Raw genomic sequence first — 24,647 nt, 5'->3', positions numbered from 1 at the left:
TCAGCTATCAGGCTGCCCTGATCACTTACTCATCTGCCCTTAGCCCGTCGCACTCACACTCACACTCACATTTGCTCATCCTCATCTACATGATTTACCTCACCGTAGCGGCCCGCCTGACAATCTCCCTTGCTACACTTGAACTTCTTAGCTCCCAATTGGGTGAGAGTATACCAGAGGAGCAGGCAAGACGATGATGGCGCGAGAGTGGACAAGCAGAGGGAGACACGCGACAGGGATGAGAGGGTGCTGCGACGCGACTAGACTGCTCTTCATCCTGTCGCATCTGCTCGTCATCGTCTTGACGCAGCCGTAAGTTGTATTCTGATTCATTCATACCCATTCTCACGCTTCTTCATTCCTATCTGAGGCCCGTGGATCGTGAGGCTGCTGGGCTGGCAATGCAGGCGCGGCATGGCCGGGGAGACCATGAACCTCGCGTCACGCTCCACTCGGACTCCCCACGGAAGCGGCCACGCGGAAGGGGGGAAGCTGCGATGCGGGACGGCTTGCAGTGAGTATTTCTGAGCCGCTTCTTTCCTTTCATCCCGTCCTATCAAGGAGATGAGGCATCTCTCAACCGCATTCCTTTTCTCATCGACGACGACGCAGTGCTGAGGGACGGCGTCGCCGCAACAGCATCCCTGCCTGAGAGAAGAGCGAGCCCCGTCACAGCTGCGGCACCACGATGTCAGCCTCCTCATCTCTTCAAGCGGCCATCGAGTCTATCTCGAGCGAGCGCGTCTCCGACCGCACGGCCGGGCTAGCAGCATACAGCGACATTTTCAGCCGCAACAGAGTCCTTCGCGATCTCCGAGGCAAGGACAAGGTCTGGATTTCCGTCTTTCAAGCGCACTTCCAATGTGTTGTCCTCGAGAAAGAGGCCTGCTTCAAGAAGGGCGGCCTAGCCTCCGCTACCGCCGTCTCCGTCAATCGACTCAAAGCTGCCGCAGCCTCGTTACGCTGGCTGGTTGCAAGAAGCGTGCAATGCTTTCAGCGTCAGACTGCCAAGCCGCTGTTGAACCATCTCGTGCAGATGCTGTCCGCGGGCAAGGAGCTGCTCAGTCCTATTGCCCTCGATTACCTTCGAGCTCTTCACGTGCTTCTGTCTCATCGCGGGCATCGTAACAGCGTCGATGTCCATCAGTGGAGCGCCATTGCATCACTTTGCTTCAATGCTGTCCTCACTCGACCCCTCAACGCCGACCTGCCTCTCGTGGACTTCAGATCAGTAGCCGCGCCTACCTGCCCCTCAAAGCGCGCTCTCGGCCTCGAGGACATCGAAGTGATGAGCTGCCTAGAAGAGCTCATGGCGTCGCCGATTGCGCCTCTCAACGATCAGCGCGACAAGATGGGTTTGCGCCTCCTGGCCGCCTACGGCTGCTTCCTCCAGAGCTTCCCAACGGAGTCAACCGCACATCTCCCTGCCCTTGCTGGACTGAACGAGCTGTTGCGGGAGATTGAATTCAATCAATCGCAAGCCATGCGCAGCTTCGCCTTCAGCCATTGGGAGCCACTCTGTCAGCTGTGGGACAGCAAGAACAAGACGGTCAAGGAGCAGCTCGTCGTGGCGTTTCGTATCCTACTGCCCTACCTCGCATCCCAGGATGACGAGCCGGTAAGAGGACACCTCGCCCAGCTGCTGAAGCGGCTTGATGGAGATGGCGAGAATCGATTCAGCTTGGGCCCCCTCAACCCGCAGCAGCTCTCTCTGCGTCTCGAGCCGCAGGCATCGTCGCCATTCCGCACCCCCTTCTTCTCAGCTGGCCGAACCTTCTCGGCAGATTCGGCCGTGTCATGGGCTGCGCTTGAGCTCTGCGCAGATGTCACTGCGACACTGATCGAACGACAAGGAGTAGAGCTCGTAGAATCATCTCGTACGGAGGATGTCCCCGTGGACGACGACGAGCCGACAGCGAGGTCCGGTACAAGGAAGCGTGCCCCACCGCGCGCTAGAGCAGCCTCTCGCCCTCTATCGAAGACGACACAATCACCTCTTGGCACTCGCGACAATACAGCAAGCCCGTCCAAACGTCTACGCCTCGACGAGTCTGCACGGACTGACCCGCTCACTCGCCTCATTGACAGTCTAGCTCAAGCGCCCGGAGCCACACTCGCCAAGGCGCGCTCGAATCGTCTATGGCGCCTCCAGATGACCTGCTTCCTCATCGGCCGCCACTACACCACCGCTCTGGACGCTGAGCAGCAGCAGCGCTTGGCCACGCGCATCATCGACCTGCTTAGCGATGGGGATCACGAGCTGCAGGGCTGGGCTTTCATATGCCTCGCCTCCCTCCTCTCGCAACCCACCAACCTAATCGCCGCAGCAATCCCGAGCCTAGAAAGCACTTGGACCCTCTGCTGCCGCCGCATTCAAGTCGCGGCCGTATCCCGTCAAGCAGCCCTTGCCGCACACGCGCTCTTGCAAAGCAACTTACTAGACAAGCATCGCTACCTTCACGACCTGAAGACGCTGTTCTCCGATCTCGACTTGGCCGCTCCACCATTCCCATTTGACTCTGTCTGCGACCTTTTTGCTAGTGCGCTCGACCTCTGTGCGACAGATGTGGCGATGGCAAAGTCGCCTTGTCGCAATCAGGTGGCAGCATGGCTGGCTTCAGTTTGGGCTCCGGCTGCGGGCATTGAGAGGGGATTTCGTGCCAGGGAAAGGATAGAGGAGCACGACTCGAGCGGTTTGAACGCCTTGCTGAGCCGAATTTGCCAGCTGCGGCCCGTCGCTACTCAGCAGCCCGTTATGCTGCTGCCAGGCAACGCCGTAGTCGAGCAGATGGGTTACGAGGATGAGACGAGAGACTTGCGGAACTTCTTGCTTACGGCCGCGTTGAGCTACGAAGCCAAACAGGATGGAAAGGAGGCAACGAGAGAGCAAAGTGAGGTGCAAGACAAGAATGACACGCCCTTACGACCGCTACAAGGCACTGAGCAGCGCATTACAAGTCTGCTCAAGCGAGCCATCGACGTTCTCAGCGAGCAATGGCGGCCGAGCAGCAGTCCGTCAGAGGAGGGCCCTTCACTTATGGAGTCAGCCTCAGTGGATCAGGCACGCCGCACGCTAGACGTGATCGCTACGACTCTTCTCTTCCAAGCCACTCTCACTCTCGGCCTCGTCGAAGCGAACATGATGCTCACCGCAGCCGCACACTCGCTCCTTCGCACCATCATGACCGCCGTCTCGGAGCGTAGTCGATGGTCCGTCTCTTCGCGCTCTACCCTTCTGGTTGCCATCGCCCCTCTCGTTGGTCCGCAAGTCCGGGTCAGCAATGATGTCTCCTCCCTACTCAAGGCGCTCGTCAAACCCGGTCCGTGCTCTGGTGTGCGGCAAGACACACTCTCATTGCAGTCTGTATCAGAAGACCGATGCACCACGTCCAGTGACCCTGTCCTTCATACTATCTGGACGTCAGCCCCTCGCGATGCGCAGAAGGCTTTTCTCAAAGCCCTACAGCGCTGCCTGCACACGATCTGCGACATGCCAGGCGGTGAAGAGGAGGCGACACAGCAAGGCGACGACGACGACGAATGGGGACAGGCGCGCCAGGCCACAAGCGAGTCAGACGAGATCATGAAGCCGGCGAAAGACTACGGTAGTGAACGATTTGCCCTGACGGCTTCAATCGCTCTCTGCGTCAATGGCTTGGTCGAGGTGGCTCGCATCACCGAATCAGCCGCGAGAGCCAACCCACTCATGGACGATGTGCTGCTCGACGGGCCCATCGTTGCTTTTGATCGAGCGGCACCAGCCGTCTTTGCTGCCTACTCGCGCGAACGTTTGATCCTCGATGACGAGGTCTTGGCATCAATTATCGACCGGCTGGGCAACGAGTACCTCAACGACTACGAATTCAAATTCGACGAAGATGCGCTCATGAATGTCATCAATTTCTGCGAGGCGTCAATGGCGGTGTGGCTGCCTGGCGCAACACCGTCGAGCAGCAAGTCGACGGGCGGACAGCTTTCAATGGGCGCCAATCAGTTCAACGAGTACTTTGCGCGCTCCCTCTTCAAAGGCAAACCGATGTCGTGGCGAGCGAGAGTCAGAGCGGCAGCCTACCTCGAGGTGCTGCTACGATCCACCTCCACACGTGACTGGACCGACAACGGCGATGACGACGTGCTGTGCTCCACTTCTCTGCTCCTCATCATCTACGGTCTCATGCAAGAAGGCGATATCCGCGTACGTTTCGCTGCGGCCACCATGATCGCTCGTCTCTTCGACTGCGTACCCACCGATTCGGAGAGTGACCTTTATGACAAGAAGTTGCTGCAGATTTTGACGTCGGACTGGGACGACTTCGAGGGGACGCTCACGCGCTTGTTGACTCTGTCAAACGTCATGATCAGAAGCTCTCCGCTGCGAGCAGCCGCGCTGTTCAACATCATTGAGCCCTTTGGCGGACGAGAGCGGGGACGGCCGTACCTCCCTCACGCAAAGGCCCTCTTCGCAGCCGTGTCCGACAATTTGGGCTTCTCGGCGCCGACAGATCTCTTCCGCGTCTTTGCAGCGCAGATCGCTTTCGGCCTCGACAGCATGGACAGCGATCCGACTCGCCTCCCGTGGTCTGTACTTGGCTATGACTCGGCCTTCCACTGCCTGCAGTACAACTTCATGGGAATTGGATCGATGATGGCGGCCATTGCGGTGGATAAGCCCGAGGTGCTCCCGCGATTTGGCGACCTTGCGCGATCCTTTGGTAAGACGATGAAGGAAGCGGTGGCGGAGTGCCTGCCCGTCGTTGCGGCAATCCAGCTCGTGATCGAAGTCTCGCTAGCTGAGCAGTCCAGCCGGCGAATAGACCAGCTGTTGGACTCGGCGCCCATTCTCAGCGAGCTACAGCAGCGCCTTACATCGGGCGTCACTACGGTCAAAGCTCTGGAGACTACCTTCGCACTTTCACTCGACCGCGTCATCGTCGAGACGCTGTCGCAATTTGCGGAGGAAGACCTCGGCAGCGACTGCGTATACCACGCTCAGCTACAGCGTGCCGACCCTCGCGTAGCGCAGGAGCTGACTGCGCTCTCAAATGGCGTTGAAGTGAACTCAAAGTCGCACGCCCACGTCCCTCACCGTCCTATCGCAAGCGGCTTTCAAGTCTACCAAACCATTGCCATTGCGACTGCCGAGCTAGACCCCCATTCCGAGCGCTCGCTGGCCTACCATGTTATCCACCAGATGCTCAGCCTCATCTGGCGTGAGCGACTGGTCAATGATCAGCTTCGGCACCTCCATGCGCTGCGTCTGTTCATAGCAATGAAGAGGGAGGGGGTCGCTTCGAGCCTCGTGCTGCTTCGTGCACTTCTTCACGGTTGCAGCTTGCTGATGGGCCAGCCAGATCTTCTCGCGTTGTCGTCCGGCATCGCTGCATGGTGCATTCAACGGTGCATCGAAATCGACAAGTCGCCGCCACAGCTCTCTTCGATTCTCATCGCAATGGCAGAGGGGGCCCGTGACGAGGCAACCTTTGAGTGGCTGGCAAGCCGCGTTCTCTTGCCGCTCGTAGAGGCAGAAGGGACTCGCAAACACGCTTTTGTGGCAATTTGTGCCTACCCTCGCCGGCTGCCTGTCCCTCTCGTATCGTCGTTGACACGACTCGACCTCCATCTCAATCTCGCAGCATTGACAGAGGTGCTCGTTCGCCACTCCAAGGTCTCCCTCAATCTTCACCTCCTCATTCGATTCAGGGATGCGCTCCGAGAGGCACAACAGTCGGACGTTTTTGCTCGTTCTACGATCTGGCATCTCTTTGACCGTCTAAATAGGCAACCCTCAGCCGAGTCAGCGTACATTCTAGGTGACATCCTCTCTGCGCTCCACGACAAGATCCAGACTCCATCCGCCGAGCAATACCAGGCTTCAGAGGAGACCCTGGGAAACCCCAATGCCAATCTTACGCCGCTCGTTCTCGCACTCAGTCGAGCAGAGAAGCCGTACGAGCCCATCAAGATCTTCATCGCCCTCAAACTTCTCGAGCTACAGCGAGGAGTAGATCTGCATCTTGCTGAGCGAGCCTTCCACAGCCTGCGCGCCATTCTCACCCAGGAGGCAGATTTGCACATGTCCACGGGCAAATGGCCGGACCTCATGACTGAGGAGCTCGCGCTGTTGAGCCATTACTCGACGGCGCCGGCTGCTCGACAGTCCAGCCACGTCGACTGCTCACTGAGAAAAGTCGACGCTCGCAAATTCGACGATTGGATACGCTCGATCGCCACATCTCTATGTGACCGGTTGTCCTCCATCGTAACTGAGTCATTCTTCGCTCAGATGCGCGAGCTTGTGGCTGCGGTAGCGTCTTTTGCCAGCAACGTCTTCATTCCTTTGCTGCACGCCTACCTCTACCTCACTCACGATTCTGGGGACATGGCGAGGGAAACTGCATCTCTTGCAGACCACCTAGGCCGGATCTTGAAGGACGACGACAGCGACCGCCAATCCTGGGCCACCATAATCAACGCTCTTATCTACCTGCGCAAGCAGGAATTGCCGGTCAACGCCGGTAGGTCGTCAGATCACTGGCTTCCTGTCGATTATCTCCTCCTCGCCAGACGCGCCATCGACTGCCAGCTTTACTCGACGGCGCTGCTCTGGATCGAGCTTGAGCGCGAGCACCAATCCGAGACGTGGGCACAAGCAGCAAAGCAGGAACAGGTTTCCCAGCTCCTCTACTCTGTGTACAGCAACATCGAAGACCCCGATAGCTTCTACGGTGTGCATCACAAGGACCTACGTGGGTCACTCGTGCGCCGCTTGCACCATGAAGAGGAGTGGCGGCGAGCTTTTGAGCTTCACGCAGCAGATTACGAGTGCGGCGGTAGTGCAGGCAGCGAAGCTGCTATTGCCCAGTCGCTGCATCAGATGGGCTTCAACAAGCTGGCGAGCTCGATGGACGCTGTGTACGCGGACTACGAGGTTGCTTGGAGGACGGAGGATTGGAGTCTGCCTACCGATCGAGACCCTCAGCCTGGCAACGGAGTCAATGTCTTTGCTGCTCTGCGAGCCCTGCACCAAGAGCAGGACGACACGGTCATTGGGCGCACTATATCTCAGGCTCTCGCATCAGAGGCAAGGGCGCTCTCTGGCGCTGGGGTCGAGGCGGTTAGCCAGATACGACGAGTCTGCCGCGACCTCATGAGCCTGAGTGAGGCGTGGCGATGGAATCACAGCAACACTAGCGGCGAGCAAAACTTTTCGGCTGATTTACGCCTCGATTTTGACGACTTTGAGCGCATCACGACCGTCCGCCAGTCTCTACTCCGCTCACAGCGCTACCGTATCCAAGCCAGTCAGATCGGTGACCTACTTGAGCCAGCAACAGAAGAGGCGCTCAAGAGCGAGAGTCGCCTGCTCCTCAATCTATGCCGCGCAGCTCGCAAGCAGGATCGCCAGCAGGCTGCCATGAATGCCGTGACTCGAGCTCAGAAGCTCTGTAAGCACCTGGCCCCATCGGCTCGACCAGCCGACCTCACTCCAGAGTTCGCCAGTGTGTTGTGGAACCAAGGCGAAGAGGTGATTGCAATTCAAGCCCTGAGTGAGGAAATTGAAGCCTTGCCACAGTCGGCAACTTCACGCGACGACCGCCTTCACAAGGCCAAGCTGCTGGCCGAGCTGGGCCACTGGCGAGCTACCGCCCGATCTCAACAGCCTCGCGAAATCGACGATCATCTCTTTCGCCCAGCACACGCATTGGTGAAAGAGGACGAGACGAGCGCAGAGTGTGCTGCCGTCTGCAACCAGTACGCCGTCTTCGCGGATGATCAGTACCGAGCTCTACGCAACGCGGCAGAGGTTCAACAGCTGGAAGCGTTTGTCAGCCATCGCCAGGAAGAGCTACGCCAGAACAAGGCCGAGATGTCTCGCGTGGACAGGAAGAGTGAAGCCTACAAGAACCTTCACTCGTACCGCAGTCAAGCAGAGAAGATTTTGCGCCAGGACGAGGCGCTACTGAGTCAGCACATCACCAGCCGCGAGTTCTTCCTGCTGCAGGCGTTCAAGATGTACGCAAGCGCTATGCGCTACGCTAGCGAGTACGATGGCAGCATTGTGCGACTGACGTCCCTATGGTTTGAGAACGCCGGCGATGAAAAGTTCAATGGCGAAATCCGACAAGCGCTCAGTGGGATGCCGCCTCACAAATTTCTCCCGCTTACTCACCAGCTCTCCTCCAGATTGGGATCCGACCCTCGCTCGTTTTCGACCAATGTCTCCATCGTCATGAAGAGGATGTGCCAGGCGCATCCCTTCCACTCACTCTACGCCATCTACGCCTTGAGGAAGGCTGACCAGGACTCAAGCCCGCAGCCAAGCACAGCGGCAAAGAAGAAGGCTTCCGCGGGCACCAAGAATGGCAATCCCAGCGATAACGCTTCGCCTGCTTCGCAGCGTGCGGCTGCGGCCCACGACCTCTGGCACACGGTGAAAGCTTCCTCTCCCCACAAGGCCCGCGTCGTTGCCTTCGAAAACGCCTGCGATGCCTACGTGGAGTGGGCTGAGCTGAATCTGCGTCGCTCCGTGCCGAACCTTTTCCATGGCAATGCGATCAAGTCTGGCTCTTTCGCGTTCCCTTCTCAAGAGAATCTGCCCCTCAAGATCAAGCAGCTGCCCTCCTACACAGTTCCTGTGGCCACGGCCGACCTGCCCGTCGATCCATCGGGCGCGTACCGCAATATGGTCACAATAGAGCGATACAGCGACCTCTTCACCACAGCAGGGGGAATTCATCTGCCCAAAATCACCGATTGCATCGGCTCGAATGGAGAGCGCTACAAGCAGCTCTTCAAGAGCGACGATGATCTTCGGCAAGACGCGGTCATGCAACAAGTATTCAGGCTGCTCAACGAACTCCTCATTCGCGACCGCAAAGCCGCTCAACGCCACCTGCGAATCCGCACCTACGCTGTCCTACCGCTAGGACCGCAGTGCGGCCTTCTCGAGTTTGTGCAGAACACCTGCCCTATCGGTGAGGTGCTGGTTGACGCACACCACTCGCATCACACCGAGGGCCAGTGGTCACCGGGAGACGCACGCTCCTGCCTAGCGGCCGTCATGGGCAAGACACCCTACGAGAAGCTGGAGGCGTATCGCGCCGTTTGCCGGAATATGCCTCCAGCCTTCCGTCACTACTTCATGGAGCAATTCAAGAACCCACCTACGTGGCTCGCCGTACGACTCAATTACACACGTTCCGTGGCCACCACCAGCATCATCGGGCATGTGCTCGGCTTGGGCGATAGGCACGTCTCGAACATACTGATGGATAAGAAGACGGGTGAGGTCATCCATATCGACTTTGGCGTCGCCTTCGAGCAGGGCCGCCTCCTTCCCATTCCGGAGCTAGTGCCTTTCCGCCTCACCCGGGATATCGTCGATGGGATGGGCCTCTCAGGGGTAGAGGGCGTTTTCAGGCGTTGTTGCGAGGAGACGCTGCGCGTGCTGCGCGGGAACAAGGACGTGATTCAGACGGTGCTGGAAGTGTTCAAGTACGACCCACTCTTTGCGTGGACGAGCAATCCCGTGAAGATCCTGCAGGCGCAGGGTGCGGCTGCGACAGGGCCAACGGCAGCCGAGGCGAAGACCAAGGGTGGTAGAGTCTCGACGCCTGGAACTGCGAGTGGCAGTCGGGCTACGATCTCGCCAGGAGGCGGCGATGATATCGCTGGCAGAGACACGGCGTCATTGAGCGCTGAGCGGGCAATCGGAACCGTACTGTCTAAGCTCTCGACGGGACTGTCCGTACAGACAACGGTGACCGAGTTGATTGGAGCGGCGACGGATGAAGGAAATCTGAGCGCCATCTTCCATGGCTGGCAGGCGGGAATGTAGGCGAAAGCGGGGTGTATGAGGAAAAAGGGGGAGCAGGGTTAGACTTGGTGGTTCATGTCACTTTCTCCGTCGATTCCATGTCTCTTCATTCAATACCAACCAAGCACACCATCTCACAGAAGAGCTTGCGAAACCGTAGATGAAATTGAGTGTGCGCGAAACAGAAATGAGATGGCCTGAAAAGGCAAGTATATTCTCCCCTCAGCCGTGCCTCTTTATGGTGTCACGGCTACTCCGACGCCCTGACTTTCTTCGCCGTCCCGATGATAGTACCATTGACCAGCTTAGCAAACCGCAAGCTGGCGACCGTCTCTCCCAGATGCTCAGCCACGGGGCTCAAGCTGGTCAACATCAAAGTCTTACTGTTGCCACCAAGCGAGTTCTTCAGCAGCCATGTCAGTGTGGAGTTGCGGTAGGGCACATGTCCTGCTGCTTTGCCTTGCCCGAGGGCGGCAATGACGTCCGCGAGGGAGGAGAGGGATTTATTGATGCTCACGGCTTCCTTCAAGCGACGCGGGTCGTCACCAGAGCCAGAATTGGCCAGACGCTCAGAGCCTGCAAGGTCGACGAGGCTGAGAGTCGCATCGCATGACTCCATTGTCGTGCTGTTGCTGCCTCTGACCCGCAGCGTGAAGACCGAGTGAGAGCGGGAGGATCGCTCATTCATGAGTGTGGCGGCTACTGATCTTCGAGCAGACGCGCGAGAGAGGAGGGCAAACACTTGCTGCGGGCTCGAGAGGGGCAGTACGACCGCATCGCTGACTGTTGTACGACCCTTCTCGTGCTGAATCTCATGCTTGACGGGAGTGGTGCTCTTCGGGTCAGCCTTGCCGAGCAGGTCGTTGATCGTCTCGTTGTAGATCTCGAGCATCGAGCCGGAGAAATCATAGCTCCAGCCTTTATCCTTGAGCGCTTCGGCAGTGGCAAAGAGCATCTGCACTGCCCTTGGGATAAGACCCGCCCCTTCACTGACGGACGACGCCTCGTAGTTCGCCGTGGGTAGCCCTGACCCTTCTAACGTGTGCGTCTTACCAGATCCGGTCTGGCCGTAGGCAAAGACGCAGGTGTTGTACCCGTCGAGTACCGATTGCATCAGGTGCTGGACCTCGTCGAAAACGTCTCGTTGCGTTGCATCGGGGCCGAAGACGTGGTCGAAATCAAATTGGAAGGTACGCATTGTGGCCGTGCCTGTTGCTGATTCGCCGGCAGAGAGAATCTCAATGGATCGAGCCTCCTTGGGGTTGGGGAAGCGCACTCTGCGAGTTGTCACAGGGATGAAGGTCAGGATGGGCGAGAAGAGCATCAACGTCGAAAGCCCGAGACTCACGTAGCGAGCGAGTTGCCCTGATGCTGCAGCGCCGGCCTCATCCTCGCAAAGACCCTGATGTTACCACGCAGCTCTTGAATCTCATTGTGCAGCTTACGCCTGAGGCTCTCTGCCTCCCTAAGCTCCCCCTCAATCTCAACGACAGCCTCGCGCTGCTTGATCAGCTCTGCCTCCACGTCGGCGGTACGCTGCTGACTCTCCCTGAGCTGATCCTGCAATCTCTGCACCTCAGTGCGCAATGCCGAATTTGTGGCTTCCATGGTGAGGTGGGCAGTACTATTCTGGGCCATCGAATCCTTCAATGCTCTGACGGTGTTACGCTCCCTGTCCAAATCCTCTTCCCATGCCCTCTTTTCCCTCGCGTGCGCCTGACGGAGTTGAGCCATTTCATCGTCGAACAGGGTCCTTCTTCTGCCCACCTCGCGCTTGCTCTCCTTGGCAAGGCGCTTCTGCTCCTCGAGCGACTCTTCGAGCTGCGTAACTCTCTCCGAATACTTCTTTCGTTCTTGCTGCTCGGCGGCCATTTGGGCTTCCGTGTTTGCGCGTTCCCGGTCAAAGAGGGCAGCCATCTGCGCTAGCTGGGACTCAATGTTGGCAAGCTGGGAGGGTGAGGCCTAGCGCGAGAGGAGTGGTGAGAAGGGAGGTCAGCATATACTCTGCTCTTCGCTTTTACCCACTCATGGCGTATGCTCACCTCTTCCGCTGGTGGCGGACCCTGTGCTGGCCTCTTAGTGCCTGCTGATGCTGCAGAGGAGCCCGATGCTACCCGTCGTGTCGTCGGCACGGCAGAGGGTCTCTTGATGGCCGTCGTTCCGCTAGCACTCCTGGTGGAAGTGGCGCTCGCGTTCCTGTTGGTAGCATTGTTGAGAGGAGCTCTCGGGGCTGGACCGCCAGGGATCGTCAACTTGGAAGAGCTGGCGCCGCTAGACGATGGCTTGCGCAGAGTAGAAGGAGGAGCGATGCGAGAGGCACGCGCTGGTCCTCCTGATGATGAAGAGGAGCCGGACATGTCGTTGACGGATGCAGCAGGTGGTTGTCGATGATGCGGTGGTGTTGAGGACAAGTCGCCCGCCGCTTGCTGCTTCTCCCACTCTCAGTCCGCCTCTGTTGCTTGCTGTTGTTGTTTGGCAGCCCGGCGCGTCGAGGCGTGTGAGGTCGGAGAGAGAATCCCTGACCACGTGGCGTGTTGGATTCTTGAGTAAAGTGGCCCGTACCGCGAGGCGCGACTCCGCGTCGAGCTGGGCTGTCCTCTCCGCATTTTGTCCTCTCCGCTAAGACGACAGACGACCTCAACCACCACTGGTGAACACTAATGCCGTGAACCTTTCCGCATGGAAGGCCTCCGCAAGCGTCAGCTTGGTGCCTCTCGTGTCCCACATTCACAAGAGCGCAAGTACGGCAGCCTACGTCGCGTACGCAATCTGCCGTCGTCATCGTCTCATTCCCGAAGAGAATCAGCTGCTGACCAGGAAGACAGCGACCCTGCCACCGTAGACGACGCAAGCGACAGCAGTAGCGAGCATCAAAGCGAGGGAGAGGAGTGGGACGCGGCTGCGATCAAGGCGTCGAGCAAAAAACGCCGCAACAAGACGGCCGAACCGGGCTCACCGCTCGACTCAGCACGACCGCATAGACGGAGGACCGCAAGCAATGCATCGTCTTCGCCGCCAAAGGTAGGCTGCGCCCCCATCAAGAGGGTCAAGGGGCTTGAATCATCGCGCGAGTCGAGTGCTCAAGTCTCGAGCTCATCACTCGAAGACGACGAGGCGCTGCAGCCGCCCAAGAAAAGGTCTCAACAGAAACGAGCCTCAGGCTTCGGCCCGCTCAAGCTGCCTGCCACAGCAGCAGCAGCAGCATCGCATCGTGTAGCCAGCGCTGCCGGTCCCTCGGGCTCCTCGGCTCCCTCACGCAAATCGATCCTCAAAGTAGCCGATGCTGCATCAAAGGGAGAGCTACGGCAGGCATCCCGCGACCCCTTCGCTGCAAGTAGTTTCGTCCGCTCCATTTCAAGCGATTCTCCCTTCGCCTCAGGCAACGAGTACGCCGTCGAGAAGCTGGCAGAGGCGCCGCGACGCAGAGCCGCTGTAGGTATGCAGCTCCCCCCGAAGGACAAGACGACGACCACTCCAGCCTCATCGGCCGACAGTATCTTCTCTTCCCCTGCGACGGCCACTACGGCTACGGCAAGCCCCTCTCAAGAATCTCTTCGCCGAATGCTAATTGAAGCCTCCGATGGCACGACACCCAAGCAACGCGCAACACGGCGAGGTTCTCAAGCCAAATCGGCCGCCACTCCCCGCCGAGTCGTAGATCTCAAGTCTTGCCCCTTTTGTGATCAACCCATGCCCAACAAGCCCAGCCGTGAACTCATCGAGATGTTGCAGCCCTACCTGGACAAATGGCATGATGGTCGCACACTGAAAGCGACGGAGACCCTCGCGGCATGCACAAAGCACCAAGAGGAGCTTGAGGTCATTCCGAACGGGAAAAAAGAGGGCTGGCCCACCAAACTAGACTTGGCCAGTCTGCTAGAGAGGGTCGAAGAGGTGGCGAGCGTGAGGGTCAAAGAGCTGATGGAGGAGCCCATGGAGAGTGTCTTCTGGGAGACGGCTTTGCGCTTGCGTAAAGGAAGGCGTGGCGGGCAGGTGGACGCGGAGGCAGAGGCGAGGCGCGACGAGCCCGCCGCCACTTCCTGGCTCACCAGCATGCTTGACGTTCAAGCTGGCTACTACGGCGAACAGGGATGCGACGTCATCCGCTCGTCACTTGCAAGATCGCACCTTCCATCAATCACCCAGCCTGCCGGCCTGGCGCGTATTCAACCCTTGACGGCGATCGAATTTGTCGACAACATACTTGTGCCCGAGGTGGCTTGCACCTTGATCATGGAGGATTATGCGGCCAGGCCGAGGAGAATAAGAAAGCATTTGAGCATGGAAGAGGCAAGAGAGATCAAGAGACAGAGTACCCCTTACGGGATGGCAATGTATCCTGCTGAGACGGGAGGGAGGGGGAATCACCTCTTTGGCGAGTACAGCAGCACGACGGAGAAAAAGACGACGACGGCCGCAGCCTCAGCCTCGGTGCCAGCGTCAGCGTCAAGTTCGACAACCTCGAGTTCCACTCGGCGAGCTCGTCGCCAGGTCAGCGAGCTAGCGACCCCTCCGGGCCCGCCAGCAGAAGCAGCCCGCCCGCGTCCACGTCCTCAGCCCTCCGCCTCTACAACTAGCATCACACGCCGTCCCTTCCTCGACGACGATTCCGACGCCGAGGGAGCTCGCCCTAGCCATGCTATAGATCTCACCACGCCTTCGCCGGGTCGCCCCAGGCCGAAGCCTAGGATCACCGGCGATCTACACCACGTCTTACGCGATGACGAGGATGACGACGACGACTTTTGGTCAAGACGTCCGGCCAAGCCGAGAGCCAGTACCAATGATGGTGGTGGAGGAGCACAGACTCGAACTCCTCCGCGGCTACCAATGGGCGACGAAGCGACCCCGAAGGCAAGGCCTGGGCCGCCTATCGTGCCTATCACGCCGAGCGATGCGCAGAAGACTAGGAGGGAAGAGCAGCAGCAGGGGCAGGAGCAGGAAACAGGAGGATCATCGCACTCCCAGTCAGAGTGGGTCGCTACACCTTGTCCACTTCCTCGCACCGGGCTCATCCTGCCGCCGAAAGAGGACACAACCGCTCAGCCTCGCCCAATCCATGGGCTACGATGCCCCATCGAGCGCATATAGGTCAGGGATCGTCGAGGCGGCACGAGTACGAGCGCAGAGAGCTGAAACAAAAGCGGTGTAGAGCATTGTCAGCCTCTTCAACGATATTGTCAATATACGAGACGTGTGCTTTCCCACTTCGTGGTCTCTGCCGCGAACTTCAGCGCCAGCGATAGCGCCCGCCCAATGACTTGCGTTCTTGGAGGAATGACTCGCCACATCGTCACGCTCCCTGGAAAAACACTAATCTCAAAAGGGAATAATTAATAGCAAAAAGCGAATGATAAGGTGGAGCGAGGTAGGATAGAGTGTGGGCGAGGAGGAGGCCAAATAAAGTAGGTGGCCAACAGAAGTGTGAGTACAATAATATGGTCCACGACGCTGCGACCTCTCCTCGCCAGCCTTTCCTTTTCATGTCTCTTTTCTCTCACAGGCTCGTCCTCGCCTGCAGCGCCTTTATGATCCTTCCTGCCCTTGCCTGTTGCCGTTGCCCACCACGACGGTTCTCCTTACCGGTCTGGTGCTCGTGAGCGTTGACGCCCCTTTGCCGGTGACCGTTGTTGGATTGTCTTGCAAGCTACTGGCTGCAGTAGCCTTGGCGAGCTCCTCGTCATTGCTGCCGGCCGCAGTAGTTTCACCCGATGCGTCTCCCTCGCCGAGCCCGTCCTCCTCGGCGATGGTACTCACAGGGATGGGAGGCATATCGTGGGCGCTTGGCTCGCGGGAGAGAGAGTGGCCGAGCCCATTGGTCGCCGACGCGTTGGCCTCGTGTGAGGCCGGGCTGAGTGGCTCCATTGCAGGGGCCACCGCGCCAGAAGGGACCATGCCCATCCCTACGTGCATCGCATGCCCTCCTCCCCTGTCTCCTCCTCCTCCTCCTCCCCTCCCGCCTCCTCCATCCCTGACCTGGATTACCCGCCCGCACCTATCCTTACCATGCGAGATCTTGACGCCCGAGTAGTCTGGATGAGACTTCATTGCCTCAATAGCCTTGATCGCGTTCTGTATACTGCAGAAATTGACGAATGCACAGTTCTTCTCGCGAAGAGAGTTGACCAGCTCGACATCCCCATGGCGGGAGAAGTCGGCGCGCAGCTTGTCCTCATTGAGGAAGTTGGCGTCCTCGATGTTACCGATGTAGACATTTCTGGAGCACCCGGCCTGAACTGCCATGGCGATTGCCGGCGAGAGTGGTCCGGAGTGCTTGCCCCAGCCAATCTTGAGTCGGCGATGGTGAAGCAAGATGCCCATCTCGCTGCTCAGATGGTGGAACGCCAAGGCGGAGTTGGCATCGACGAACGTGACGAAGGCGATGTGCTTCTCAGGCAAATAGCGTACCGTCTGCAGAATACCTCCGCGAATGTGGTTGCAGATTTCTTCGATGGTGGCTGAGGGGTGGATGTTTCCTAGATAGACGGTGCGGTTCCCGATCTGGTCGAGGGAGCGATCCAGGTAGGTAGGGGATGTAAGGGAGTCGTCCATTGAGGAGGTGCCGGCCTGGGCGTCTGCGAATCCGCCGACTCGAGCTGGAGCGCTTGCTGGTACTCCGGCACCGGCGCCCGCAAAGCCAAATGCAGTTGGGTAGCCCAGCGAAGCGGCTGCCGCCATGCCCATTGCGGCTGCATGGCTGTTGTGCGCCTGATTTTGCTGTTGCGACTTGGGCACGTATGCGCAACGGTCCTTGCCGAAGTTGACGCGGCGATTCGCCCACTCTGGTTCCTGAGGGAGCTGAGAGACGACCTGGATGGCAGTCTGGATGGAAAGGAAGTGGACGAAGCCGATGTTCTTATCGCGGACGATCTTGATCTGGTCGATTGGCCCGAAATGCGAGAGGTCATCTCGGAGCTGCTCTTCAGTGGTGTTGTCGTCTTGACCGAGCTGAACGTAGACGTTGCGAGTTGCTTGATTCTGCTGGACTGCCATGACTACCCCGGGAGGGACGGGCGACGGTCGTCCCCACCCAATCTTGAGCTCCTTGCCGTGCAGCGTGAGCTTCTTGACTGATGCGTCAGCATGGAAGGCTGCGGCTGTATTGGCGTCCAGAAACGAGATGAAGGCGCAACTCTTCTCGGGCAGGACCTTGACGTTCTCAATTGGACCGAACTTGACGTGATTGAGGAGCTCGTCGACAGATGCATCTGCGGGCAGATTGCCGACGTACACGGTACGACCTGCCGCTGCTGCTCCTCCTGCGCTAGTCGGAGTGCGACCTGGCCCTGCACCCGGTGAGAGGAGATTCGGGCTGAAAGGGTGGGAGGAGAAGTTGGGCGAGAATGGCGAGAACATGGGCGAAGGGGCCGACATGTAAGGCGCAGACTGAGGGACAGCATGGGGGAGGTAATTGTGATGGTGGTGATGCGGGCCGACTGCATTGGCTGCTGTCAGGTTGAGAGGAGATAGGTGCGCGTGTGCATGCGCGTTTGGGTAGTTCGGCGATGGCGAATGAGAGAGCGGAGGCTGCGATGTGCTGGGGTACGATGCGCCGCTTGCGTGCTGCTGCTGGTACGAGGCGGCGTGACCGTGAACGTAGCCATTGCCATGGACATCGTGGTGATGGATAGCAGGCGAAACTGCTGCTGCTGCTGCTTGCTGATGTTCTTCAGTAGGGGATGGCATAACGTAGCTTAGAGGGGCGCTCGAGGTGGCTGCTCCTCCAGCTGCTGCCGTAGAGGACGCTCCTCCTCCCGAGGTGGCATGAGATCGATATCCGCCCAACGCTACGACGCTCGGGATGTTACTGTCGGAGGTGAATCGAGTCTTTTTTCCAGTCGCAGACTCTATGACGTTTGCGCCAGATGACAGGCCATGCTGATGAAGACCCGAAGGGGAGCGGCGCATGCCATCACCCCCGGCACCACCACCAACACCACCAGCAGCGAATCGCGAACTGTCGTCGCCGGCCGCATAGGGCGAGGGGGATGGATCGTAGGGAGATGGTGTCGATGACATGTCGGCAACTGAAGAAGGCCGTGTGGACGTAGAGCAGGCTGTTCAGGGGCAGCTAACCGCGGAGAGGGAGAGGCGAGGAGCGGGTATATCGTCGTCTTTTGTTGTTGTCGGTAGTCGTGTATTAGTTGAAGCGCCCTTGTATGCTGCTTCCTGATGTCGAAGCGTGCGTGTATGCTGCTTCGTCCACTTCAACTTGACGTCGGTGTAGTGGTAGCGTAGCAGGACGAACAAAGGAAGGACTGGGATGCACGGAGCCTAAAGCAAGCCGCCGTGCTTTTGAGACCGTTGCGTTGCGCTGCAAGGGAGGGTGACAAGACTCGTCGACCTCGTGGGTATGCCGAAAAGGGAACAAGGGGATCGAGCCTCGATGATGGGGGACGAAAGGAGGGAAAGGAAGGAGCGTCGGTGCCGGTCGGTCGGGAGATGGTTGGAAAGAAGGAGCAGCGGTGCGTTGTTGCGTTGCGTTGCGTTGCGTTGGACTCTGTGTGTGCTTTGGCAGAGTAGCGGCAGCGGCCCAGGAGAGAGTGCGCTTGGTGTCTCGGGCCTTGCGCCTGGCTGCTTGCTTCTCGACTCGCAGTCCCGCTTTGGCCTGGGCGAGCCGAGGACAGACGAGACAGACGATCGAAAGGCAGGGGGGGAGGAGCGTCAAGTCGCAAATGGCCGCGACTCGCCCGACTGGCTGGTCTTTCTTTGCGAGGTGAGCGTGACTTAGACTAGCTCCGTTGCCTGGGAAGAAGGCGCTTCCTGGGCGGCGTCGGCGTTGTAGCCGCTCTCGTCAGAGATGGTTTGGCCGCGAAAGCTGAAAGAGGGAGAAAGAGGCCAGAGGCGAGGAGGGGCCACCTGGATCACGCTAAGGTTGCGGGATGACAGTCGACGTCGAGTCGTGATTGATTGAAGCTTCAGACAAGGACGGTGAGGGGAGGATGATCGTTTAGCCGCCGCCGCCGCCGCCACCACCGCCACCACCAACAACGGGCCATGAAGGCTGGTAATCACGTTCGAGATTGAGGCAGGCACCCGCAGAGAGAAACGGGTTGCGTCCAAAAAGAACACGGGACGGGCCTTGATAGCGGCGGACATTCATGTACATCGTCAAACGGGACCAGAGGCCGGCAACCCAGCAACGACGACGGTGCTCCGAGGATGCGGCGGAGCATAGAACAGCGCCGCAGGCACGCGATCGTTGCGGCTCAATCATCGAGTATTTGCCATTAGCTGAGGCTCAACGCTGGCTGCCGGATGTCGCGACCCCGCCCGCGTGATGGTTGGAGATGGACCAATTTCGCGCTGCGCGGAGCAGGCCAAAGCAACACCTCGTGCAGCTTTCAGGCATGACACAGGCGCAGTGGCTCGCGAAGCCAGGCGGCGGGCCAAGAGATCTCCGCTTGCGCCTGGGAGAAAGCTACGAAGGGCGCAGAGATATGGTAGGTTGCGCTGGCGGGGCAAACCTTGAAGGCCGCAGCTCAGACGTTGTTACCCAGAGAAGAGATGCTCGTGATGATGATGTTGATGACAATAGGGCAGGGCACCGGTGTAATAGAAAGGAGACTACACGACGACAAACTCAATCCTCCTCCCCTCCTACCCTCCTTTTCTTCCCTCGGCCACGCCTCACGCAACCAAGGAGCTTAGCTTTCTCAAGCTCGGCGCCTGAATAAATGACGGAATGTACGTCTCGATCCCCGTCACCTCCCTCGGCATCGGTAGTTCATACGGACCAGCCTCATCCACCTCTGGCGGGAGGAGCAAGTGATCGTTCCTATCGTTTGGCACAACCCTCGCTGCAGCTGCCTTGAGGATCTCCTGCGAGATCGGCTGCTCGTACTCTGCCGTGTGGTAGGAGGCGAGGAGCTTGTGGATCTGCGAGGGGGAAAGAATCCAAGAGACATCGAAGATGATGCTCACGTCGTCGACGGTGCTCTTCTTCAGTTGCAACAGCTTAACCGACTGGGAAAGGTGCTCAAGCTGGAGCATCGCCTCTGGGATACCCTTGGTCTTGCACCACTCCTCGATACGCGTGATGTTGTACTGAATCTGCATCGCCCGTTTCCACGAGCAGAAGCTGCGACGCAGCACCAGGTCATTGAATGCCGTCGAGTTGATGAGGCGCATGAGCTCTGTGACCACCTGGTGAACCACGGCAGCCTCGAGGTAATACGTCTTGAGGGCGCGCCAGACTGTGTTGAGGATATTGAGCACGTCATCCATCGTATAGGCCGGTGCAGCGTTGGTCGCGCTCGAGATGAGACGATTGAACAGACGACCGCTCGAGTTCTCGATGAAACCGGGAAGCGACTGCGACTCAATGACGGCTGGCACGACCATCTTGTGGAGGCGACGCTTGGTGTTGTCGATGAGAGTGTGGTAGATGTTGTACTCCAGCGACTCGAGATCGTGCTTTGCCAGCACGATGAGGCGCTCATAGTCGCCAAATGCTTGGTCATTGTCCCCGGGCGTTATGCCTGCAAGGAGGTCGCTCTCTGCAACAGAGACGAACGACAGGAGCTCGTGGACATTCGAGATCCAGTAGATGGCCTGCGTAACCAGCTCGTCTCCCTCCAAGCTCATGACGTGCGTCTGGATCGTCTGCATCACGTTCGCCAACACGCGCTCTGAGGGGCGGATCATGCTGCGCAGCCAGTACTCGTTGAGAACCAATGCGATGAGGTGCGAAGGGAAGAGGCACTCCTTGGGCGAAATGTCGTCGCCCATGGGCACACGGAGCTGTTGGATGAGGCCTTGCAGAAGGTCCTCGTCCAGCTGAGCCTCGTCAAGCAGGATGGACTCAATCTCCTCCACGACGGCATCCTCGTCGCGGTCCATAAGCTGCTGAGGTGGCATGACGGAGACGTGACGATTGGCGGCCGCTTGAGCTTTGCGCACATTACCACCAGGTGCAACGTCCGCCGAGCGCGGACGTTGTGCTCGCCGACCGCTGCCGTTGGCAGTCGTCGCGCTAGTAGGCTCCTTGCCCATCGTGAGATCGTACAAGCCGTTGAAGTCGCGTGTAGCTGCGGCGCCACCTGCGGGCTCACCATTGCTTGTACCACTGAGCTGCGCAAGAGAATGAGCGCGGGCGAGCTCCTCGCGCAGCTTGCTGATCTCCGCACGAAGGGAAGTCGCAGTGGTATTGTCCTCGTCCTCGCGCTTGCTCAGGGCACTTTCCCTAGCCTCGAGCTCCTCCGCGCCACGTCGTACCTCCTCCTCAAGGCCAGCGATCTTCTCCTCATGGACCGTAATCTGCCGCCTCGCCGCGTCGTGCTGCTCGTCCAACTGCTTCTTCGCGGCGATGAGGGCCTCAAACTCTGGCAATGGAACGCTCGGCTTGTCCAGCTCGGTTTGTAGTCCTCTCGACTTGACATCCAACTCCTCGTGCTTGCCCTGCCACTCTGCAATGCTTGCCTCCAAGGCTCGCACACGCGCAACGAGCTCCTTGTTCTCCTTTGTGCGCTTCTGCAGGTTTTGAGTGAGCTCGACGACCTTGTTCTCGAGCTTGTACGTGACCTCCTTGAAGTGCTTGGCGGACTTGGCCTCGTTGCGTAGGCTGATGAGTTCGCGCTTTGCGAGGCGGCGGCGGTGCAGGGATTGGAGAAGTACGATGCCCTTACGCTGGGACAGGAATTGACGTCGGGCGAGCAAACCTCGGAAGAGGCTTTGCAGGCGTACAGCGGCCGAAGTGACGCGGGTGTCGGCAAACCTGGAGCGAGTTGCCCTGCCACGAGCCAGAGACTGGATGCGCACAACGGCTGCGAGGGTCTGGCGGTACGACTGCTGGGCGAGCCAAGCGCGCAAGGCCGTCTGGAGAAGCACGGCTGCTTTCTGCTGGCGCATGCCATTGACCTGCTTCTTGGCCGCCTGCATTCTCCACCAGGACTGAAGCTTGACACTTGAAGATCGCATGGTGCCGTATTTGCGCATCTGTATGTTGCGGCGCAAGTTCTTCTGAATGAGCGTTACGAGGCTCTTGAGTCGGTCACCACGACGCTGCTCAAATTGTGCCAGCATGCCGGCGCGGAAGAAGATCTTGTTGAGACCAATCTGGTACTTGTCTGCGTCATCTACGCAAGTCTTGAGGATATACGCCGCGAGCTCCTTGGCCTTCTCGAGACTGGTCATGTCCCAATGAGCCGAGGGGACCAGCATGTAATAGCGCTCTGCGAAATCGGCGAAAGTCCAGCGCGAAGGGTACCCGGCGCACGAGATACGGATCGTCTCGAGCACACCGCAGGCTCGTAGCTGACCGAGGACGTTCTGCGGCTCGACCTCCCAGGCCCTCTTGGCCTCGTTGGGCTTAATGCAGCGGATATAGTGGACGTTGGTCGCATCAATCGTGGTCATGAGCGATACCAAGCTCGCCTTGAACTGTGATCCGAGCGTCGGCTTCTTGACGATGCCTGCGCCCGGGCGACGGACCGCAGCAGCAGCAGCTGTCTTCTCTCCGTCAGCAGCGGTCGCAGACGGCTGCTCCTTGGCGGCGTTAGCGAGCTGCGTGGCCGTCTCGAGGACCTCCTTGAGGAAGTTGCTCGTTGTGGCGCCGAGAAGCGTGAGATGCTCGTCCGGCACGGCATCGCGATTCTTTTCCAGGAAGCCCTCCACTTCGTATTCGACGTCGAGGGCGTAGTGGCAAACAGTGAAGGCGCTCTGCCCGAATCGCGGCTTCTTGAACGAATTCTTGTACTCGGGCTTGCGCTCCATCTGTGTGTAGAGCTTCTGAAGGAAAGACGCATCCGCACCCGAGGGCAGGCGGCTCTCCTCGTCGAGCAACGACAAGATACCTAGCCTGCTCTCAATCATGTCGATTGTAGGCTGATTGTCCGAGAAGTCAATGAAAGTCCACGAAATCTCTTCTGCCATGTACTCGTCCTGCTCGAGCTTGAAGACGTGCCTGTTAAACTCGTGCTGCAGTCGCTCGTTTGCGTAGTTGATGCAGAACTGCTCGAAGGAGTTCACCTTGAAGCGCTCAAATCCATAGATGTCCAGCACACCGATCATGGACTTGCGGGCGTCTGCAGAACCCAGCGCGAGGCTGTGGTTGAGCTGGTCGACGAGCCATTCGAAGAGGCATGAGTAGACGTACTTGGCTACTGAGTCGCGCACGACGACGGCTTGAGCCTGCGTGAGGTTGGAGACAATCTTCTCGCCGCGGGTGACAATTTGCTTCTTGACGGTCCACTTTCGGAACTCGGCCAGGTCAATTCCGAGGAGCTTCGCAGCGATGAAGAGACTGGGCTCGTCCTGCGCAAGCATGGCGTCATTGCGGGTGGCGCCAATCTCGACGTTGCCCAAGTGCAGCAGCGCTGCGAGGAGTCGGAAGATTGACCACTGGCGCTCGACGGTAAGGCCAACGGTGCCCAGCGCTTGTTGTGTCTCCTTAAAGTCCTTCGCATCGTCAACTCCCGTGATCGTCTTGTTGCCTCCTTGATTGAGGTAGTGGAACTTGGAAGCGTCATCGAGGCCGAGCTCTTTGCGCTCCGAGGCCGGTGCACCAGCGCAGAGCTGGTAGAAGATGTGGTAGTTGCGCTCATTTTCTGGCTGGTAGACGAGACGAGATCGCTCCAGTAGGTATGTACGAATCTTGGCCCCAACAATCTCATGGTTTCGGTCGAAGAGGATCTCGATGTACTTGCCGAATCGCGACGAGTTGTCGTTCCTCGTAGTCTTGGCGTTACCAAATGCCTCCATAATGGGGTTCGTAGCCAAAATCTGCCTCTCCGTTTCGCTCATGCTGGCTGCCGCCGACGAAGAAGCAGTCCCACTGGCCTGGGCAGCGCTGTTCGCTGCTGCCCTCCTGCTGCCTGGCCGATCTGGGTCTTCCACCGTAGCAAAGTAGCGCATGATGTACTTGGCCGAAACAGTCTTTCCCGCCCCTGACTCGCCGCTGACGACGATGGTCTGGTCCTTTTCATCGCGGATCATGCAACGATAAGCGTCCTCTGCGATGGCAAACAAGTGAGGCTCGAGCTCGCCTCGACGCTTGCCAGAATAGGCTTGGATGATCTCGGGGCTGTAGAGGTTGAGGGCGAAGAAGGGGTTGACGGCGATGAGCACGATGCCCGAGTAAGTGTAGATGAGGCGCTGCGAGTAGCGGCTGAGGATGGCGTGCAGAACTGCGATCGGCGAGGCGGGAAATCAGCCGTCAGCATCGTGATGGGGAGCGCGATGGCTTGCTAGCTTTGCTACTCACCCGCCGGCTCATTGAGATAGGACAGATTCGTCAAGTCGTCGGTCGCTTCAAGCAACGGCGGATTCCTCAGAGGTGGCAGCTGCTCGTCACGTTGCTTCCCACGCAGCTTCTCCAGTGACGTCTTGACCACTCGCTGCGACTCATCGTCGTCCAGGGTGAATTCAATGGTGACTTCCCCTGTCGCTTCGTTGACGCCCACTTTGCCAGACTGCGTGGCAGAGATCCAGCCAAGGTCCTTGTCAGTGAACCAGGCGCGCGTACCGGGCACGTAGGGGGAGAGAGCTGTCATCGCTTCGCTCGAGGCCATGTTGGGCAGTCGCGATGAAGGGTGGTGGGTTTGAAGTAGGGTCAAGTCGCTGTATACGTTAAGTTGTGTAGAGTTTGAAGGCGAAAGCGGAGGCGAAGGCGTCGGCGGCGATTATCAGGAAGGGCGAGGCGAGTCGTTGCTGTCAGTGGCTCTTTGTCCCTGATTGGTATTGACGCGGCCGTGGAGTCACGCTCTCTCTCTCTTTCTCCAGGGCAATGAGCAGCAACAGCAGTAGCCAACCCGAAGCCAGCCGGGGGTCTCGAGGGGGCGATCAACAAGGGAAGGGAAGGAAGGGGAGAGTGGGTAGCCAGATCAAGGCT

General features: G+C 58.8%; 6 protein-coding genes across 6 annotated transcripts; 3 read left to right on the top strand and 3 right to left on the bottom strand.

The window, feature by feature from the left end:
* Window positions 1-198: 198 nt before the first annotated feature.
* Window positions 199-9,953, top strand: BDZ90DRAFT_61352 (hypothetical protein). The gene is made up of 2 exons (XM_025509721.1): window positions 199-514; window positions 613-9,953. The coding sequence occupies exon 2, from the start codon at window positions 689-691 to the stop codon at window positions 9,836-9,838; it is 9,150 nt and encodes a 3,049-aa protein (XP_025360348.1). The 5' UTR covers window positions 199-514; window positions 613-688; the 3' UTR covers window positions 9,839-9,953.
* A 114-nt stretch (window positions 9,954-10,067) lies between these two features.
* On the bottom strand, window positions 10,068-11,734 carry BDZ90DRAFT_228120 (kinesin-domain-containing protein; the record flags this gene model as incomplete). Its single annotated transcript, XM_025504791.1, has 2 exons — window positions 10,068-11,094; window positions 11,166-11,734. The coding sequence occupies 2 exons, from the start codon at window positions 11,732-11,734 to the stop codon at window positions 10,068-10,070; spliced, it is 1,596 nt and encodes a 531-aa protein (XP_025360347.1).
* Window positions 11,735-12,410: 676 nt separating this feature from the next.
* BDZ90DRAFT_61284 (hypothetical protein) lies at window positions 12,411-15,126 on the top strand. The gene has a single exon (XM_025509718.1). It carries the CDS (start codon window positions 12,497-12,499, stop codon window positions 14,906-14,908), a length of 2,412 nt encoding a protein of 803 aa, XP_025360346.1. The 5' UTR covers window positions 12,411-12,496; the 3' UTR covers window positions 14,909-15,126.
* A 679-nt stretch (window positions 15,127-15,805) lies between these two features.
* On the bottom strand, window positions 15,806-17,056 carry BDZ90DRAFT_208581 (hypothetical protein; the record flags this gene model as incomplete). Its single annotated transcript, XM_025504011.1, has 1 exon — window positions 15,806-17,056. A coding segment is annotated over one exon (1,251 nt), but the record flags the coding sequence as incomplete, so codon positions are not given.
* Window positions 17,057-18,003: 947 nt separating this feature from the next.
* On the top strand, window positions 18,004-18,658 carry BDZ90DRAFT_61286 (hypothetical protein). Its single transcript, XM_025509719.1, has one exon. The coding sequence runs from the start codon at window positions 18,171-18,173 to the stop codon at window positions 18,546-18,548; it is 378 nt and encodes a 125-aa protein (XP_025360344.1). The 5' UTR covers window positions 18,004-18,170; the 3' UTR covers window positions 18,549-18,658.
* A 789-nt stretch (window positions 18,659-19,447) lies between these two features.
* On the bottom strand, window positions 19,448-24,327 carry BDZ90DRAFT_222922 (myosin V; the record flags this gene model as incomplete). The annotated part of the gene is made up of 2 exons (XM_025504550.1): window positions 19,448-23,943; window positions 24,021-24,327. The coding sequence occupies 2 exons, from the start codon at window positions 24,325-24,327 to the stop codon at window positions 19,448-19,450; spliced, it is 4,803 nt and encodes a 1,600-aa protein (XP_025360343.1).
* Between the last annotated feature and the right edge of the window lie 320 nt (window positions 24,328-24,647).

Source organism: Jaminaea rosea (assembly GCF_003144245.1).
Source record: "Jaminaea rosea strain MCA 5214 unplaced genomic scaffold BDZ90scaffold_13, whole genome shotgun sequence".
Taxonomy (NCBI): domain Eukaryota; kingdom Fungi; phylum Basidiomycota; class Exobasidiomycetes; order Microstromatales; genus Jaminaea; species Jaminaea rosea.
The sequence above is the reverse complement of the archived record's forward strand: the minus strand, read 5'-3'. Positions and strand labels throughout refer to the sequence as shown.

What these genes read in the sequence shown, in the direction of transcription:
- BDZ90DRAFT_61284 (XM_025509718.1), top strand. Translation starts at nt 12,497, where the DNA reads ATGGAAGGCCTCCGCAAGCGTCAGCTTGGTGCCTCTCGTGTCCCACAT.
- BDZ90DRAFT_61352 (XM_025509721.1), top strand. Translation starts at nt 689, where the DNA reads ATGTCAGCCTCCTCATCTCTTCAAGCGGCCATCGAGTCTATCTCGAGC.
- BDZ90DRAFT_61286 (XM_025509719.1), top strand. Translation starts at nt 18,171, where the DNA reads ATGCCGAAAAGGGAACAAGGGGATCGAGCCTCGATGATGGGGGACGAA.